Source organism: Protopterus annectens, chromosome 2.part1 (assembly GCF_019279795.1).
Source record: "Protopterus annectens isolate FY-2018-M chromosome 2.part1, PAN1.0, whole genome shotgun sequence".
NCBI lineage: Eukaryota > Metazoa > Chordata > Ceratodontiformes > Protopteridae > Protopterus > Protopterus annectens.
The window spans coordinates 92,705,606-92,726,653 of NC_056729.1; the positions used below are offsets into that span (position 1 = coordinate 92,705,606).

At 44.1% G+C, this 21,048-nt stretch overlaps 1 protein-coding gene across 4 annotated transcripts in view; it reads right to left on the bottom strand.

Moving 5' to 3' along the window:
- Positions 1-21,048, bottom strand: part of FBXW7 (F-box and WD repeat domain containing 7) — a 1,850,919-nt gene that overhangs the window by 210,159 nt on the left and 1,619,712 nt on the right. For all 4 annotated transcript variants that reach the window (XM_044062041.1, XM_044062042.1, XM_044062043.1 and 1 more), the window contains one exon: positions 17,899-18,040. In XM_044062041.1, coding sequence (XP_043917976.1) covers positions 17,899-18,040 — 142 coding nt within the window. The remainder of the gene's footprint in view (positions 1-17,898; positions 18,041-21,048) is intronic.

Below are 21,048 nucleotides of genomic sequence, written 5' to 3' on the forward strand. Positions count from 1 at the left end.
AGGAAGGCACATTGGTTTGCGGTTAGGGAATAAGCCATGCTGCCAAACAGTGTCTGCAATTTGGGATACAGGAACTCCCCTTCCCTCTGGGTCAGGAGGTTTGGAATCTGAGGAAGATGCCACGGAGGCAGTTGGGACAGGCTGCGGAGCCACGGGTGCCAGTGTTGTCGGGGCCAGTCTAGACCTATAAGAATGGTCCTTGGTTTTTCCTCTCTTATTTTGAGCAGTACCCTGGGGATGAGAGGTAGGGGAGGAAAGGCATAGACCACTAGATTGACCCAGGGGAAGGACGGGGCATTCACTTTCCAAGCCATGCAGTGATGCTCCCTGATGCAGAATTTGCTGAGCTGATGGTTGGTGTGGGAGGCAAAGAGTTCGACCTTCGGGGTTTCCCATTTCTGAGTTATTAGGGTGAAGGTACTTCTGCTGAGTTGCCACTCGTGTGGCTCCAGAAGGTTTCTGCTTAAATGGTCTACCACAGAGTTGAAAGAGCCTGGCAAGAATTGTGCTAACAGGTGTAGTTGCATGGAATTGGCTGTGAGCCAAAGGGTCATGGCCAGCCTGCATAGAGAGTAGGAGTGAGTCCCTACCTGCTTGTTGATGTACCACATCACAGTGGTGGTGTCTGTTTTGATCAGGAGAACCCCTGGAGAGAGAAGAGGTTTGAAAGCTACCAAGGCATGCTGCACAGCCATCATCTCTTTTTGACTGATGTGCAGAGGGATGTCCTGAGGGCTCCATTGGCCCTGTATGCACCTGTCATCCAGGTGTGCACCCCAAGCGTGGTTTGATGTGCCTGTGGTGAGGGTCTGGGCAGCAGGGGGGGGGGGCAGTCCCTTGTTGTGGGAGCATGCTGTTGCCCACCAAAGAAATTCCTTTCTGAGGCAAGGAATTATAAGCAAAGAGTTTCAAGGTCTTGACAGTGTTGACACCAAAGGCTCTTTAGGTACCATTGAAGTTTCCTCATATGCACTCTGGCACATGGAATGAGTAGAATGCAAGATGCCATGAACTGCAGAGCTTGCAGGATCTTCCTTGCAGACAGCTCGGGCCTGGTGGCTAGTTGAGAGAAGTAGGCCATCATTAAAATTTCTCTGGTGTAAGGAATGCCATCTGGGATGCTGTGTCCAGACTTGCTCCCAGGAAGATTATCCTTTGGGTGGGCACCTGTTTGGATTTCTTTTCGTTGATCGTTTACCCTAGGGAGGTTAGTACAAAGGCCAGGTGCTTGAGCAGCTTTTCCTGGCTGTCGGCCTGAATAAGGCAGTCGTCTAAGTATGGGTAAATTTGAATATTTTTTGGTCTGCAAAAGGCAATTGCTGGAGCCAGACATTTTGTGAAAACTCTGGGAGCAGTAGATAAGCTAAAGGGAAGCGCAGAGAACTGAAAGTATTGAGATCCTGCCCTGAAGCGGAGATGTTTCCTGCATGATTCCCTGATAGGAATGTGGAGCTAGGCCTCTTTTAGATCTAAAGTGGCTAGCCAAGTGTCCTTGGACAGCATGGGTAGCAGCTGCTGGAGGGTGAGCATTTTGAATTTTGGGATCAGCAGAAAGGTGCTTAAATGGATAGATCGAGTATGGGGTGGCAGGTGCCCTCTTTTCTGGGCACCAGAAAAAGTCTGGAGTAGAAACCTTGGCCTATCTGTTCTGCAGGAACGTGCTCTACTGCTCTCATAGACAGTAGGGAAAGGATTTGCTTTTGAGCCTCTGCCGACTGATTTGGTGGTAGATTTGGGAACCCTTTTGGGGTAGAAGGGTATGGAAGGAAAATTTGTATCCCTGAGACACAATGTTCAGAACCCATTGGCCCTTGGGTAAGGTGGCCCAGGTGCTTGAGTGAAATGAGAGTTTTCCTCCTAGGGGTAAGTGAAGATGGGCAGAGGGGGGAGGCGGAGAAGGAGGTGAGTCATTGCGAGTTCTTACCATACGGGGATGGCTTAGAACTCCCTGGTTTTGAAGTGGAGGTAGTCCACTATTTAGATCTCTGCATTCCCTGGGGTTGCTGCCCAGGGGGGGGGGGGTCTGTTTCCACGGGACCTAGGCTGGGCTGGTTTACTTGCAGCAGGAAAGGACCAGTGTTGGAGGGACAAAGCCTGCTGAACCTAGGGGGCTGGAGTTGTAAGAAATCCTTAACTGTTTGCATAGATTTTGCTTTTTCTTCCATCTTTTTAAGACCTCTTCAGCCTTAGGGCCAAATAAGTTCTCTGTGCAAGGGGGCATCCAACAATTTAGATTTGACATGGTCTGGCAGGGGTTGTTCCTTAAGCCAGGCATGCCTTCTAATGACAGATCCAGTGACTGCTGCCCTGCAAGAAGCTTCTAGGTTGTCAAAACCACAGTGCAAAGTGTGTTTAGTTACTTGGCTTGCAGAATGCATCAAGCCTTGTAAATCTTTAGATTCTGCCCAAGCAGGAAGGGAAGACATTTTTTGTTTAAGGAGTTCCAAAATATGTTGCTGAAATTTCAGCATATGGAACTGAAAATGTAGTGCCTTGATAGCAAGAGCAGCTGAGGTGTATACTTTTTTACCCCATCTGTCCAATGCTCGGGAATCCCTGTCTGAGGGTGTGGGATTCTTAGCAGAGGTTGTTTTAATCCCTTTTGGCCCTGGAGAAATGACCTCATTGTCAGATGCTGGATTTTTAAAAATATATTTGTTTGAGTCAGGGACTTTACAGTAACTGGCTGGTTTTCAGGGAGCAGGAGGTAGGGCATCAGGAGTCAAGCTGGATTCAAGGAAAACATCATCCACAACATCCAGGACTGGGGGGATGGCCTGGGGAATGTGTTGCAGAAGATCTAAGAATTCCCCGAGTTTCTTTTTAGACTGAGGGTAGTCTTGACTCTCCCATTGGAAATGCTCCCTTAAAGTATGCAGGGTTTTCCCAAAGGAAAAATCCTCTGGGGGAGAGGCTGAAGGAATGGAGTCCTCTGCATCAGAATCCTCATAAGTGGAGAGGGGTTGCATATCTTCATCTGACTCTTGTTCAGACAAAACTACAGGGGACAGATCTCGTTTCCTTTTTGAAGGGGTAGCTTGGCTTCCCCTGATCGGTAGCTTGGCTTCCCCTGATCAGCATGATAAGGTATTCCGCCATTTTAAGCATTTGAGACGGATGCAAGGTAGCAGGTGCCCGAGAGTGGGTTGCCAGTTTTTTGGAGGTGGTTCGAACCCTGGGCCTACAAAACTCGGTTGTTTTTGAAAGAATGGTAGTCGCGAAAGACGTCAGTTTGTGTCGACATTCGGTAGTGCAAAGGACTTCCTCGGAAGCCGGTGCCTGCTCAGTGGCTCCGGAACCATCCAAGGTAGAGACGACTGCAGGATCCTTAGTCAAAGAAGAGTCTTGCGGCATACCGGACTCCGAAAGGGTCTCAGTAGCGGCATGCAAATCAACTGAAGTGGGCATCAGGGGCTGCAAAACCGCCTCACTGAGTACCGGGAGGACTGACTACTAGCTTTACGGAAGCATCGTCGGAAGGTTTGAACCTGTGCGGTTTCTCTCTATCTTTACATTTTTTCAGAAGATTTGTTGTCGGATGGCTTACTGAAACCATATCGGAATTCAAGGACTGTAAACAAAAATATCTGGCTACAATAAGGGCCTGACGACGGCTAGTTCTGGTGTTGAACAAAGCACAGAAGCGACAATGGGGGACGTCGTGGTCTGGGCCTAAACAAGTGACGCAGTAAGAATGGAAGTCTCGGTGTGGTATTTGTTTTCCACAGGCAAGACAATTGTCAACTTTTTCTGACATCGGTTATTGCAAGGAAAAAGGATCCCCAACAGGGTACTTAGCTTTAGAGACTTCAACTTCAATTCGGATGACGAAAATTCAGGTAGCGGCCGACCGGCACTTGTGCGAACTGCTTCTGCTTCGGGCTCCACGGCAAGAAAGACTGATGTAATGGTGTCGGCTGCCTTATAGTACTGACGACCTGCCATTAGTCCTCACGTGACAGCAACTGATGCAGAAATACTAAGCCTCTGGTATTCAGGCCGGCCGAGGGGTACCCTGGCAGGGATAACCCAAATGTGATGACTGCAACAGTGAAACACAAAGATAATCATCCAATCATCCTTCCTCTGAAAAGGAAGGACAGACTACACTGTGACCATCCAGAACCTGGTCTTTTTGATGAACTAGTTTAGCTTGCTCAAATCCAAAACTGGTCTTTGGGACTAAAAAGAAAGTACAGTTTTGTACCTACCATAAATGTAGATGTCCGATAGGTATGCATCTGCAGTCCTAACATATGGGTTGTCCTGCTTCAGGCAGCCCTTCGGTCGGCCGGATTCCAAAGTCTGGGTCTGGCCTCGGCTGATGTCGCACTTCACCCGACGCCTTTATACCCAATAAACAGCAGCTATGACATCAGCCGACGCCATTTTCCTCAGTGTTTCTTGCCCCAGATGCCAGGTGCCCTCTAGGAAGGCTAAATTTGGATAAATGCAAATAATTCCAAACAGTAGAGAGCAAACAATATATATATATATATATATATATATATATATATATATATATATATATATATACATACATATATACAAACAAATACACCATAATAGTTTCCCCCAGCTAGCTAAAAGAGGGGTAAATACCCTAGGAATACCACAGAGGGGAAGGAGGGTGGGTAATCCTGACTGCAGATGCATACCTATCGGACATCTACATTTATGGCAGGTACAAAACTGTACTATGTCCTTCAAGGATGCATCTGCAGTCCTAACATATGGGTAGAATACCATAGCCAAACTGGGGGAGGAGGCACTAAGATAAAGATGGTGTAGTTAAGATCCCTTGCAAAACAGCAGTTGCAAACCCTGCTCGGGATCTAGAGTATAAGGGAAGATTATAATGCTTGGCAAATGTATGCACGGAGCTCCAAGTAGCAGCCTCTAAAATGTCTTTGGTAGCCACTCCTTGTAGGAAAGCTGTAGTGGTGGCTGTAGCTCTTGTGGAATGAGGTCTGATATTTTCAGGAGTTGTCTTTCCATGAAAAGAGTAACAAAATCGAATACAATTTCCTATCCATTTTGAGATTGTCTGTTTTAAAATTGCTTTCCCTTGCATTCCTGTTGCATATGCTACCAGAAGCTGGTCAGTTTTTCTGCTGGTCTTAGTTCTGTCCAGATAGTAGCGTAATTGTCTGTGCACATCCAAGGTATGTAGTAGTCTTTCCCCCCTGTTCTGTGGGTTGGGGAAGAATGTAGGTAAATGAATCGCTTGGTTCAATGCCACTCTGGAGACTACTTTTGGCATAAAGGTAGGGTTAGTTCTCAAAGAGACTCTATATCCTGATGGAAGATTAGGAAAGGTTGTACTGCCATTAATGCCTGTAACTCAGATACCCTTCTTGCTGAAGTGATTGCTAGCAGGAAAGCAGTTTTCCAAGATAAGAACTGTAGTTCTGCTGTTGCTGCTGGTTCAAAAAGGGGAAGTGTTAACTTTTCCAGCACAAAGTTGAGATCCCATGTAGGTAAAGGTGGTTTCCTTGGAGGTTTTACATTTTTGATTCCTCTCAAGAACTGCCTGAGTAGAGGATGAGAAAAGACAGGAGGGTCCATGTTGTATTCTGCTGAAATTGCTGATGCGTGAATCTTAATGGAGGAGTAAGACAGGCCATTGTGGAACAGTTCTGCTAAGTATTCCAGGATGTGTGCTATATTTGCCAATGAGACATTTTCTCCTTTGGCTGCACTCCAAATGAGGTATCTTTTCCACTTGGCTGAATAAGTTTTCCTAGTGGAGGGTCTGCGTGCCTCCAGGATAATGTCCTTAACCCTCGGAGATAAATATGGGTTATTTTGTTTTATGCAATATTCCAAGCAGCTAGCTGCAGAGTTTTCAAGTTTGGATGTAGGATCTTGTAGTTGTTCTGTGTTAGAAGTAAGGGGCATAGAGGTAGATGCCATGTGTGTGTCCGAGACATGCTTCTCAGCAGTGGGTACCAATGTTGCCTCGGCCAGTCTGGAGCTATCAGGATTACCCTTGGCTGATCCTCTCTGATCTTCAGTAGTACTTGGTACATCAACGGAAGAGGTGGGAATGCATATGCTGTCAGGTTTTTCCAGCTGAAGGAAAGGGAGTCCACCCTAAAAGCAAGTGGGTGGTATGCACTTGTGCAGAATTTCTTCAATTGGTGGTTGTGTGGGGAGGCGAACAGGTCTATTTCTGGTAGTCCCCATTTCTTTGTTATGGCTTTGAATATATCTGGATGCAGCATCCATTCGTGAGCATCCGTGGTAGTTCTGCTTAAGGTGTCTGCTAGAGAATTTTCTTTTCCTGGTACAAATCTGGCCTGAAGTTGAACGTTGAGATTCAGGGCTACATTCCACAGGTCCATTGCCATCCGGCATAGAGGATATGAGTGTGTACCTCCCTGTTTGTTGATGTACCACATGACTGTGGTATTGTCCGTCCTTATCAGCAGATGACCCTGTTGAAGTAGTGGTCTGAATGCCTGGATTGCATGTTTCACTGCCAGCATCTCCTTTAAATTTATGTGTAGACTCAGCTGGTCTTGGGTCCATAGGCCTTGTATACATTTGTCCACCATGTGTTCCCCCCAGCCTAGGTCTGAGGTGTCCGTGGTGATGGTCTGGCTTGGACGAGGTTTTTGGAAAGGCAATCCTCTGTTCAACTGACAGGCCTGAGCCCACCACAGGAATTCTTGCTTCAGACATGGAATTATTGGAATCTGGGCTTCTAGACTGTGCTTGTGTTGAGACCATACATTCCTTAGGTACCATTGTAACTTTCTCATATGCAGCCTGGCATGCGGAATCAATATTATGCAGGATGCCATGTAACCCAGGGCTTGCAGGACTTTCCTTGCAGTAAGCTGAGTTTGTTTTGTTAATGTCATGAAGTAGCCTGGTAGTTGCTTTTGTTTTTCTTCTGTGAGAAAAGCCATCTGAGTTGATGTGTCCAGTTCTGCACCCAAGAATGTTATCCTTTGGGATGGTACTAGTCTTGACTTTTGCATGTTGACTGTGTATCCCAATGCTTGCAATAGTTGTATGACATTTTCCAAATCTTTTGTTAATTTTGCCTTGTTGTCCGCTTGTATTAGGCAGTCGTCCAGGTATGGGTAAATTTGAATTCCCTGAAGCCTGCAAAGAGCAATTACTGATGCCAGGCATTTCGTGAATACTCTGGGCGCAGTAGATAAGCCAAAGGGCAATGCTGAGAATTGATAATGCTCTGATCCTGCAAGAAATCTGAGGTGTCTTCTGCAATCTGGTCGTATAGGGACGTGCAGGTATGCCTCCTTGAGATCTACAGTCACCAGCCAAGACTCCTTGCCCAGCATGGGAAGAAGCTGCTGGAGGGTCAGCATTTTGAATTTTGGAACAATGAGGTATATGTTCAGTGCGGACAAGTCGAGAATAGGTCTCCATTGATTTTCTTTTCTTGGTACAAGGAAAAGCCTGGAGTAAAATCCTTGGCCTTGTTCCATTGGTGGCACCTTTTCTATAGCTCTCATACTTAGTAAGTTGTTGATTTGTCTTAGAGCTTCTGTTTTTTGGCTTGGTGGCAGGTTTGGCATTCCCCTCTTTTTTGGTAGAGTGTGGAAGTGAAACCTGTAGCCCTTGTCTATTGTTTGTAAAGTCCATTTGTCTCCTGTAATGTAATGCCAGTTGTTGGAAAATAAGGCTAGCTTTCCACCCAAGGGAGCTTCCAGTTGTTCCCTGGTAGGCGGTATCAGAGCCAAGTCATTGTGTCTGTCCTGTGGAAGTGGTTGTAGTTGAATCTGTGGCAGTACTTCGCTGATTGGTAGGTTGCCACTGACGTCCCCTGTAGGCACCCCTAGATTGATTTCTGCCTCTTGGGTGTCTATTTCTGCCTCTGTGTGCTCTGGAGCTGTCTGGAAAGGACCAATTATTCGAGGGCCAATTTCTGCTAAACCTCGGAGGTTGGACCTGTAAGAAATCCTTGACTGTTTGGACAGATTTTGCTTTTTCTTCCACCTTCTTTAGAACCTCCTGTGCAGGGGAGCCAAACAAACTTTGTTTCTCCATGGAAGCATCTAGGAGTTTTGATTTAACATGGTCTGGTAAGGATTGTTCTTTTAACCATGCATGTCTTCGAATCACTGTTCCAGTCATAGCTGATCTAAAGGAAGCCTCCAGTGCATCATAGCCACATTTTAAGAAATGGTTACTGACCTGCTGAGAGTTATGTACCAAATCCTGAAGAGACTTGCGGTCTATAGGTTCAGGAGAGGACAGTTTTTTATTTAGCTGGTCTAACAAAAATTCCTGATACTGAATCATGTGAAATTGACAGTTTAAGGCCCTAGCCGAAAGAGCAGCAGAAGTATAAACCTTTTTACCCCATCTCTAATGCTCTAGATTCCCTTTCAGAGGGAAGGGGTTTTTTGGCAGAAGCAGCTGCCACACCTTTAGGGCCCTGTGAAATGGTTTTGGGGTCTGCAACAGGAGCCTTATACAAATGGTAGTGTGTGTCCGGGACCCTGTAATATCGGTCAGGCTTGGCAGGGGCCGGAGGAAGAGAATCAGGGGCAGTACAGGCATCATTAAATGCATCATCAACGACCGTTAGGACTGGAGGAATGGCTAAAGGCCTATGCTGTGGTAAGTGTAAAAAAGTCCCTAGCCTTTTCCTTGAATCTGAGAAATCCTGGCCCTGCCATTGGAAATGTTCCCTCATAGCATGTAAAGTTTTTCCCCAAAAGAAAATTCTTCAGGAGGAGAAGCAGAAGGAATGGAGTCTTCTGCATCAGAATCCTCATAAGGAGAATATGGGCCTTCCTGAGGGTCTGAAATGTCGGAGTCATCCGAGGAATAGTCTGTAGAGACAGGTTCCGGGGGTTCAGTCCTAGGCCTCTTATCTGAAGGGGGCTGACAGGCCCTGTCTGGGTGAGGTTGGGATCCCCTGATCAAAGAAATGAGATCCTCAGCCAGGCTGAGTATTTGAGAAGTAGAGGTGGGCCTATGTGAGGGAGTTTTAGCAGGTAAGGCCTTAGAAGATTTAGCTGCTTTAGCCCTGGCAAAAGCCTTGATGGACATAGAAGCAGGGGGTCTAGCAGCCCCACGTGCAGGGGTAGATATGTCTAAAGGAATAGTGTCCGACAAGGCCTGGGTGCCTGCTTCTGTAGCGGTAAATTCAGTAGCAGATTCAACCATGCTCTGTGAGGCCTCGGCTATAGGAGGCATGCTTTCGGCTGAAGGAAGAACCGAGGACTCTGTTTCAGCCGAAACAGAGACACTCGCGGCTGGCCTAACCGTGGTTTCAGTCGAAACCGCGGGCCGCGAGTGTCGGTCATTTTCCTTGCGCTTTTTAGCTATTTGTGCAGTCGGAGTTTCCGACGGCATTTTGTAAGCAAAAGCGGGACCAAAAAACTCCTCTGCAAACTCTGACCGACGTCTAAGTGTCCGTCGGTTGAAGGAAGCACAGGCTAGACAAGCTGATACGTCGTGGTCTGGGCCTAAACAAGGAAGGCAGTAAGAGTGGAAATCCTTATGAGGTATTTGTTTCCCACAAGTTAAACAATTATTTACTTTTTCTGACATCGGCTGAGGCAAGAAAGAGTCCCCAATGGGGTACTTAGCTTTTTAGAAGTCTTCGGTAGTAGAAATCTCTGGATCTGACCGACCGACACTTGCGAACAGCTTCTGCTTCGGGCACCACGCGGCAAGAAAGACTGAGGAAAATGGCGTCGGCTGATGCCTTTATACCCAATAAACAGCAGCTATGACGTCGGGTGAAGTGCGACATCAGCAGAGGCCAGACCCAGACTTTGGAATCCGGCCGACCGAAGGGCTGCCTGAGGCAGGACAACCCATATGTTAGGACTGCAGATGCATCCTTGAAGGACATCCTGGAAGAGACCTTGGATCCGATCTGGTCTGGTGGGAACTCAGGAATGACTCGATCTGTGAGAAGCTTTTAAACCTCTGTGCTTTGTTAAGTCTCTGATGGGATGAAACATCTGGAGAAAGTTTGGGATTTTTAAAAAGGAAATCTAATAACCTGGATACAAATCTCAACACTCAGGTGTCTGAGGTTATGGCCTCCCAAGTTGTTGTGTGGAGAGCTAGATAACTTCAGACTGTCTCCACAGAAGAGCAGCTGGGCAACCCCCCTTCAGGATCACTGCATAGGCCTGCTGGAAAGAGCTCTGCAGAAGCCTTGATTCTGCGGATCACCTCTGCCTTTCGGGAGGCATCCATTATGACCCACCCCCCCCTCACCCTTGGAAAGAACCCTCTGGAGGAGTGTCCTCAGAACAGAACTGTGACTTCCTGAAAAAGATGACTGCCCTCTTTTTGATTCCTAGAAAAGGTTTTCTATGGTGGTAGAAAAGCGTACTCAAACAGTGGACAGAGTCTTCACATCTTGTTTACTCCATGTCCTTAACCTTGTGCCTAAACAAATTAGACCCATCAAAAGAGAAATTGAAAGAGGACCTTTTGAAACAGTCAGCAAAGTTACCCAATTGCATCTAGGCGTGGCACTGCATTGCAATCCTGGAGCCTGCTGCTCGAGATGCTCCATCAGTCACGTTACAGATGAGCTCTCAGTGAAACATTGCTGATGGAAATCATAGTGGACAAGTCAGTGTCCATCTTTTCCCCAAGTATCTGGAGACTGCTAGGTCTTGTGGGTACTTGACACTTCACACACTAGATTCCGCTGAAGCTTTATCAAGAGAGCTAAGTAGTTAAGTGCTCTCAATTCAAAAGTGTATGAGGCAAAGCCATGCTTCTTTAATCGATCCAGCACCTGAGACTTCCTAATCGAAATCTCCTGATTGGTGGTTGCCACCACTACAATGGCATCAATAGCTGGACCCTTACTCCAATAAGGCGAGTCTTTGGGAGTGGGCTCCACCGTGTCTGGCTCCTTCCACACTCTCGGGGATACCAGGTCTATAAGGGTATCCAGAGTGAGAACCACCCAAGACATGGATGGGCTTATGTCAAAGGCATCCAGAAATATTGATACCTCCCAGAGAAGAGGGTTTGGTGGTACAGCCTCCACGCTGGCAAAGTAGCTCCAATAAAAAGATGCCAAAAGAGGTGCCATTGTGTGGGAGACTTAGGGGAACCCTCTCCTTCCTTGAGGTCAGTATCCTTGATGACAGACTCCAAACTGCACTCTCTTCCCTGAAACCTCCTGTTTTGACACGTCTGTCATGCAGGCAGACTGGAGGCTGACTGATGTAGGCTGTCCCAGTGCAGACTGATAACTGGCCAGGTGAACAGATGGAAACTGAGAAGGGTGGCAGCCTGGAGAAATCCACCCCCTTTCTCTAGAAGAGAACATCCTCTCAACAACGTCAAAGGCAGAGATGGGCCTCTCTGATCCAAGGGTCTCAGAACCTGAGAGTACCAAAGCAGCCCCACACTCGAGGGAGCAGAGCCTACACCCAATGTTGAGATCAGAGCCAAACTGTCCACAGCTGAAGCTCCAAGAGGAAGTGATGATCCTGAAGCAGGAACCATCGACCTTGACCTGGAAACCCCAGCTTAGATGCCAAAGCTCTAAGGTGCTGCCGGCCCCAACCAAGATGAGGTTGAGGCCACCAAGGAACAGGATGGAGCCGATGACAGCCAAGCCATCGGATTCAATCCAGAGGATGGAAACTCATCCGGCCCCAAAGACCTCGGCTACAAAAGGGCCCAGGGAGGAAACTAAAAGTATGGAGCCAAGGGTCCTGGCACAGAACCTAAAGGGATAAGGCCTCATTGCATCTGTGCCTGCAAATAGGACCTCATCAACTGCTCCAGGTCAGTAGTTTTAATATTGTCTACCGATCTCTATGACCGTACAGGAGAAGCTACACAGGATGGTTTGACGAGTCTATGAGAGAACGATCCCACATGACATATCACAGCCACAGAGGCCCAAAACTAGGGGGGAGCCAGGAAAGACTCTGGAGACCAAAGAGGAGGAATGCTGGGGGAAAGAGAGAAGCCACCCTATCTGAAGTTGCCACTTTCGCCAGGAAGGGGGGTCAGAACCTTGCCTGATTTGGGTGGCAAACATGATCAGCTCCCAGGCATCAGAGCAGACATCAGCGCCGGTGCAGCCAAAAGTCTAGGGACCTTCCGATCTGGCAAACCCAAGGGAGCAGGCCCAGAGGCAGAGGTTGAAGACAACAGCTTACGCTTCCCATTTAGCCTGCTTGCAGTCTCACAGATGGGACGTCTCAGACCTAGTCTTAGGAGCCAAAAGGGCAGCTGCTCTGTAAAAATTAGCAGAAGCAGAGGAACCAGATGGTAGAAGCCCTTTCAAAATGAGTTTGGTCCTATTCTTGTTGATGGCTCATAAGCCAATGCCCTCACAGACAAAGCATCCTGAATCAAAATGCCCTGGACCCAAACAATAAACGCATTTTAGGTGTTTGTCCTGGGAGGGCAATTTGGGCCAGCATAAGTCACACTTTTTGAAACCCTTGTCCATCCTAACAGAACAACCAAAAACACAAACTCTACAAAACAACAACTGGAAAAAGGGTGGGAAGGGAAACAGATGATAAAACTATATATCTACCTAACAAAACATATCTAACGCTACTAGGACAGCACTAATTGCCTCACACTGGTAAGGAATTCAAGAAGAAAAATAATAAACAAATTGAGAAAAAATGAAATTAAGAAAAAAAAACTAACAAACAAGAACTTCTTGTTATCCATTATATCCTGAATAAGGCTTCATGCCCTAGGATCTCCACACTTGTCTCTCTCTATAAGCCCCCTTGATCCCTCAGAAGCTCAGACCTAGGTCTGTTACAGATTCACAAACCTAAAAAAATATATATTGGTCAGAATCTCTACAGCTATTTTCCTGCTCTTTCATGGAACAAGCTTCCCATGATCCTCAGAAATAGCACCCATATCCAGGCATTCAAGAAAACTCTCAAAAAGTACCTCAACAGCACCTGGATCTGTCACTGTAATCATCCCACTTGAACCTATCCCTTTTTTCCTTTCACTGTCCTCTCTACTCCTCCCTTCCCTACTAATAACTCTCTAACAAACCACTATGAATTACACAGAAGTCTACTGATGAAATATCAGTGCGTCTTTTCCCAGTGTTCAGGTATTACCTAATTTCTATATACCTACTACTCACTTTGTTGCTGCTTAAAGCACTTATACTATTACAAACTTTCACCAAATTGTTATTGTATATTTTTACTGTATTTTACTTCAATCTTGTTGATTTATCTTGCTTTGTTGTACTGTGGAGCCTCTTGGACACACATTCATTTGTTGTACTGTGGGGCCTCTTGGACACTCATTCATTTGTTTTATTGAATTTTTTTCTTTACTTTATTCTACTTAAATCGTGTAATTTTTCTTGCCAAGTTGTACTGTGGAGCTTTTCTCCCCAGGCCTCCATTGAAAAAGGGCTCTTGCTCAGTCGGACTATCCCGGTCAACTAATGTCAAATAAATAAATAAATAAATAGACAGACAGACAAATAAATAAATAGTAAAGCAGAGCCAAAGACCAAGCTGCAGACATGAATGGTGGCAAACTAGACCTGGGGGTTGATGGAGGAATGGAGAGGTATGGGTAAGGAAGGCAGACTCAAGTGGGCTAAAGACTTTAGAATTGGTATGTGCCGGCTATGAAGTCCCACAGGTTGAACCCAGAAGGAGCAGACATCAGATAAACAGATTTCCAACTACCATTCTGCTCAGCTTTGCAAGGCACCACCTGTCATTCAGCTTCTATTTACCACTTAAAGTGCAAATGTTGACTATGTTCACAAAATTGCTCTTGTGAAAAACTAAAATAATGTCTGGTACTACCTCCATCTATACCCACCCCATAGTGAAAATCTTTATGTTGCCCTGATTTCACTACTGAATTCTCTTTTCTTACAGAATGCCTTAAAATGCTTATACAATCCCATCACTTGGTGAAATTCTGTTTCACCCACCAAAGAGCAAATCCTTTAACATCTTACATTAAAGCAACACTTGTTAATGTAACAGTCATAACCAGGAGGCTGCATTCTGGTTAATAGAGTAACAATATAGACAGCAGTAAAAGCAGATGATGAAATAGAGCAAAAAACATTCCACAGAACATGGCTCTGCTTCACACTGAACACAAATTAGCCTTGACACAGGGTACAGCACAGTTGGCATTTGGATAATTTCAACTTGGTGCACATCCCCAAAGAAAGATGGGCTAGTGAATGGTCATATAATGTCTGGAAGACCAAAGAAAGAGGACTAACTGATTTTTCAGGTGACTTCAGAATCTCTCAAGGAACTAGGGAGAGGGGCTGAAGACTGATCCTCTGGACAGCATTAAGTTGTGTTTAGGTTTAAGGTTAAGACTTTGGGTTGTGTAGGGTACTGTGTCCTCTGCTGTCTGCATGGGGGGTGCTTTGTCTTCCACAAAAAAAAGTACTGCAGACATTTTTTTGTTTTTTGTGCATGTTTTTAGAATAAATGTTTTTCAGATTATTTTAATTTTCAACTGTTGTAGATTTGTATTACCTACAATTAATCCCTTAGGAAAGATATTTTTGACTCTTCTTGACCCTTCTTACGCTCTAGTTAAATATTTCTGGGGATTTTAAACTGTTTTCGCTATTCTTGCTTTGGTTTATTTCTTCCCTACTATTTCATATCCATTCCATTCCCACAGCTTGTTCTTGCAGTAATGTTAGAATGGAAAATGTTGTAATTACCAAAGCAGGGAATGTCTTTATTTGAATAAAATTAAACACTATGTTTAAACATTAGACTTTACAGCACATCATCAGTTTTCTGCTGTTTCAGGATTTTGAGAAGCATTTTTTTTTAATTAATACTGCATTGCAGTTTTCTATGCCTACAACTTGTGGATCAGTTATCAAATACTTTTGACTGGGTGCTTACTGTTGTAAACACTTTAATGATGATGGAACAAGATATAATTAATATTGCTAATGGCTTAGAATTCATTTCAGAAGGATACACCATTGGGGAATGTTCTCAACAATCTTAAAAATTTAAAATGAGTGATCTGGGATAGACTACTAATTCTTATGGGCCATTTTTATACTCAGCCTAGGAATGAAAATAAAAAAAAAAAATGATCACGATTGTTGCACAACAATATAAAACACAGAACAGTTTATAAATAAATGCAAATATACTACGTTACAACCCCCTGTGAATGTTATATGGAAATGAATCGTTAATTACAATATTTACAATTTGCAGTAGAAGAGATCACAGATAGAGAACAAGAGCAGCAGTGAGCGGAAACAGGAGAGGGAAAGACAGCAAGAGAAGAAAAAAAGGAGACTAGTTTGGGGAGGAATTAAAATGTTTTTTGAAGACGTTACATAGCACCTTACTGTGGAATGAGTCATCAGGAGGAAATGAGGTTGAGATACACTGTTACTGAGAACATGCGTAGAATGACTGTTTTGGTTGCCAGTAAGATCACTCAATGTCCTACAAGTAAATTTACACACTTCCTGCGGCCTGAGTGAAGGAATGGTGCCTGTGGGTCATCCCACTTCTTCTGTATTAACTGGAATAATTCTCTGAATTCGCAATCACTGGGGTGATTGGGAGAGTGAAATCCTCCTTATCACACAGTCAGTGCTAGGGAATTACACCAATGACTCCAGATGTCTGGTTTGGAGCAGCTTTTATGAGGTCTTTTAGGTGATGGTTCGAACTTGCATGAAGAACAAAGCCTCTAAGTGACCACTGAACCATGAGAAGGCCACAAGAGATCTTACTGAGGGGACCCATAACAGGCCTGTTGTCACTGAGCATTGGACTTGCTCTGAAGTCAAAACTAGCAGGCATTGGGTATCAGACAAAATGTAGTGCACTGGCACTATCTACATGGTCACTCCTACTAGTGTCACCTCTGACATGACCTGGGACACAGTAATCTAAAATGGTGAAGGAGAGGGTGCAGTTAGTGCCCAAGGAAAAACACAGGCGCACAGACAGATGGTCTGAAATGAAAGACAGGGCCCAGAGAGCAGAGGGATATTGAATTAATTACTGCATTGGCAGAGGATTACTGCAATTGAATACCCGAGTTGTGAAGGTCCTAGCACTGGTCTGACTAAGTAAGGAGTGGTGATAGTAGTTGCAAGGTCAATGGATACAGAGGTCTGGGATCTAGCAATTTAATCTGTGCCACAGATTAAGCTGATATGGGTGAACATGTCAGCATCTGGAGGGAGACCATGTTAAGTTGGGTAGCATGACAATGCTATCCTGATGTTTTTTTCTCTCAAGTGCGATATTTGGTCTGTAACCTCCCATACAGCTCTAACCAGCATTTCATAGTTAAGCTCCTATGCAGCATGGTCCAACATTCTGCTGGTTCCTGATGGCGACACTAAGGGGGAAAGCTCTGTCAGGGCAAACAGTTATATTACTCCACTGATGCCTTTTATTTACCTTGCTGAACTTCAGGCTGAGTAAGTGCCAAGTAGAAGAGCTCTCTATTTGTACAGCTTTCAGTGAAAAACACTGATCCTGCTGTGTTGAAAACTCAAGACTCCAAAGCTTTCTTGGAAAAAAGCCACTATCAATGAGTTGAATTGCTGTGAGTTTTAATCTCATGAGAGCCTTCTTGGAAGGACTGCTCTGAAAGCAAAGGGCCAAGAAGGATGAGAAGGCCCCAGCTCAGCACCCGCGTCAAAATGGGTAACTTTCTGCTATGCTCTTTGATGGTCATTCTGCTGAATTCTCAGAAAAACAGGAAAGCAAGTAACATTATGCTACTCTATGCGATGGAACATGCAGACAGAGTGACTGCCACGGAATATGACGTTCCCACCACAAGCACACTTGCTTTGATTTTGTGAAGTGCAATAAGGGACCGGGCTTTAAGGGCCACACTCTGGCATCAAAGGGAGGGAAACGTTGAGAAAAAAGCATCAAAAGAAGAGAAGGAAAGGGGTAGTGAAAATGATTACCTGAATGAATATAGCAATGCTTTTTTCCAGTTATTTTGTTTCCTTTGCCTGACGGATCAGCTATGTCCTAACCAATTGGTCCATTTGTTTTCACACCACTGGAAGATCAGTATCAATATGAAAGGGGCCATCATTAAGGGAGGCATCAGGGTTAATTTAATTTTTGCACTCTAGGTCCCTAACCCCCTGAGCATTTCCATACTGCTCCAGGGATAAATGGGTGTATGAGCAAAGCCATGTTGTTCACTTCTGAGGGTGACTTAACCCCTTTAATTTGTCTTCCTCCCCATAGACAGAGCTACCACATGATCTCCAATTTCCATCAGGGATTCTACTGTGGGAATGAGTGTTCAGATATTCTCCACATCCCCCCTCCCCAAAGGTGAGCTAGCAAAGCCACATTTACTCCTTCCTCCATGCGTGCTAGCTCCAACAGGTGCAAGAGCAGCTATTCAAACTGTGGTCACCTGATTCGTAGTCATGGCTTTATCTCTCTACATCATCAAAGCTGACTGCAATTAGACAGTAATGGAAATCAGTGAATGGATAAAATATGTAGAAAATAATGAAATTCACAGCTGACTCTAAAGAAGTGATCTTTTCAAAACCAAATTGTATCCCTACAACAAACAACTGGAAAGATGGGAGCTGAGCAGCATCACAGGAGTGATGGAAGGAACTGTACGTGCCAAGCAGTCTTAATGCTAATGACATGTAGTCTTGTATGTTACTGAAGATGAACCACTTACCAGCCAGTGACATAGTCCTGCAGATTACTGAAGATGAACCACTTACCAGCTGTGTTATTACTTGCAATTATGCAGATGAACATGCAAGTCCTCTATCACGTGTACCTTCATATATGACATGCAATTTTACCCATCAAACTTATGGCCACTGCCACTTATACATTTTACTTTACTTAAGCAGGCTCTCATTTAGTTTTGCAGTTTACTGCACATCACCTGAAATATTCTGAGCCACTCCTGGAGTCCTGAAGGGGGTTGGATTGATGGGATGCGGCGCCTTTGCTGTCCCTGCCCATTTGCAGCTCTTAGGTCCCCAAAGGTGGTAGGTGTTGTTGAACATGGCACAAGCCCTGTAGTACTGTAAAAGATTAGCAAAAACACTTGTATTAGTGAATGCAAACAATATCCCAAGATTGCCTATTCTTTCAATCTCACACAACAGTGTAAACTAGAGATTACAGTAAAGAGCACCAAATTAGTCTGGCTCATCTAACAGATCAGAGTTATTAATCATCTGCAAATACTGTGCAATGCCTGTATCTAGCGGGTCCTTTCAAACTTTCCTGAAAGACAAAACAATGCTACAGTTTTGAAAGTTACTCAACTCGTTAAATGAAACTCAATGCTACTACCGTCTTGCAGTAGGAATTGTGATGGCACTTGGGACCATGTTAGCAGCCTTTTAAAACTCAGTTTTTCTTAAACTGCGTTTTCAGTACTGGTTTTCATATCATTACTGACACTTGTTCTTCAATCTTTCCATCAGCAAATCACAGCAGAACGGATGCAGCAACCACAGTAGCTTTTCATTTCTGTTGTCCAGCAGTATGATTTTAAAGGTACATAATTATTTAAAAATTTAGTTAGCAGTAGGCTACATAACTTTTCTAGGTAGGGGATGGGGAAACATTGGTCTCCTGAATCAATGACATTGTTGGGAAGGGTAGTAGGCCTTTTCATCTGCAGGATAGGCAATGGTGGCAACAGAAGCTGAAAAAAGTAAAAGCACAAGTAAGCAGATCTGAAGATGGCAGCTTTTGGACAGCAGTGTTTTTTTAACACGTTTATTGAATTATCACTTAAATCACAGGCAAACATACATTTATATAAAAGAAAATAAAACCATGTTAACATGTTCATACTTACAAATATTATACATCACACATACATTCTTTTAAACAGTTATCAATCCAACATTACAAAAATTGCTCAATTCCGGATTTCCCTTAAACCTCACTCCTCCTCCAAAAACATTTTGCGTGTATTGTTTCCACACACTCCATTTTTTTCTACTTAATTTGCTCTTACCCTTTTATAGTTTCATAGGTGTAGGTGTTTACTAGACTAACAACCACAAGGGTTTCTTTAAGCCTAACCATGCATTCCAACTCTGACAAATTCTGATACCCTTGATAAGTGGAAGCAGGGAAACATCTACAAGCAGGGGCCTGGGAGATGAACCATTTACAGGTTGCCTGTTTGCATCAGAGACATAAGTGCCAAACCAGGAATGAATTTCCTGTTCCCATCCAACTGTCCAAGTTGGAATTGGGTTAGAGAGGAACTCTGATTCACATGGATGGGGAGCCTGTTCCATACACAGGGTAGTCTCTGGGGTACATACCTGTCTCTCCAGCAGGTCCTCTTTACATCACAGGTAAGTAAGAATGGGTAATTCTGGTGCTGTTTGTTTTGTGGATATGCAGGAGGTCCATCAGAGTGGGGTATGACAATGCCCTGTATGCCAGGAATAGATCTCCCCTCAAAAGTCTGTAGCAGACAGAATACAAGGCCTTGAGGCGGTTTGCATAGGACATTTTACTTATGTCCTGTATTCGTCTAGTGAGGAACCTCTGTGGATGTCCCAATTGTTGGATATGCCTGGTTAGCTACATACCAAAGTGGGCATTATACTCAGTGACAGGCCTGATGAATGCCGAACACAGTGGTGGAACCATGACTTCCTTGGACTTGGATGACATACCTTTGTTTTTAAATTCCACAACACACAATGATTTCCTCACTACTGTACATATGTGATGGCCAAAGGCTAGATTACTAGATTTTGTAAAGGATTTCTCTCTGTTACAACAATCAGTACGTCAAATACAATTACTTTATCTCCGTTTTCTAGTAATTGTTTTTTCTGAAAGAGCACTCTGTAGGAAATGTTTTAAATCTGCCAACTTATTCTACTCACAAAACATATGTTCACAGTTAATTTTCTTCCTTATCACACCTCCAACATGTGCCATCTGTCTGAGGAAAAATTCTTTTGAAGTCTGCAAAGGGGAAAAACACCTACAAAAACACTTTCAGGGAAAACCTAAATCTTCTAGACTTTGTTGCATATTTGGTAGCAATACACGTCCTCCTATTGTTTCCTTGTGAATTGCTTATACAATCTCTCTTCCCTATATTTTCTAACCTCTTCTGATGGATTCCTATAGTTATCGTGCAATATTTTATACGCTCTACTAATTATCCCTTTTTTAAGATTCAATGAAAGACTCTACAAAAGCAGTTTTTCACTTAGGATTTCCTAAGTACACTTTGATATCAATTCCTGATAAGAAAGGTAGTCTGTAGCCTGCAGTCCAAATGTCTTCAGAGCCTCTTCCCATGCTATTATTTTCCCTCTCTAGACATTTGGTCCTAATACCTTGGTTACTTTGCTTGTTTTCTCCAAATCCCAGCCCCCTCTTGCCTATTCTCTGTACCCCTTATTGCAGTCATCCCTATTGACAAGATCTCCTTTCTCCATTCTCATGGTGGCTTAGTTTTTAGAATACTTTCTGATACTTTATTAATATAATATGCTGCACAGCTGTTATTCTCCTTAAGGATCTGCATCCAAAATCTCACTCTCCCCTTATTTCTTGAACCCCCCCCCCCGCTTCACCATCATTCCTTTCCACTTCTGAATTAAAGCTTTCTACTTGCGATATGTATCTGAGCATTAATGTGTAGCTCTAAAAATATCCCTTCAAATCAGGTAATCCTAAACCACCTTGTAATATTGGAAGGATCAGCTTACCCAATTTGACCCTTGCTCTCTTCTCCTCAGATAGAATTGTTCAGCTCTTTATTCAATACTATCCACAACTTCTCCTCTGGTTGATAAAAAATATGCTTGACCTGTATATAAAACTAAAGGGACTCAAAATATTTACACTGCTCACATCTTGCTATACATAAACACAAGTTTCCAGTTTTTGTATTATCTTTTGTTTAGTCTCTTCCCACATATCCTTAGTTGCCATGACAGAATTTTATGTACCCATAAATATGGGTATCGTTGAACCAATTCATGTGTGGGTACAGAGTTTACAGCTATAGCCTTTGTTTTGTCTTCAGAGTTTACAG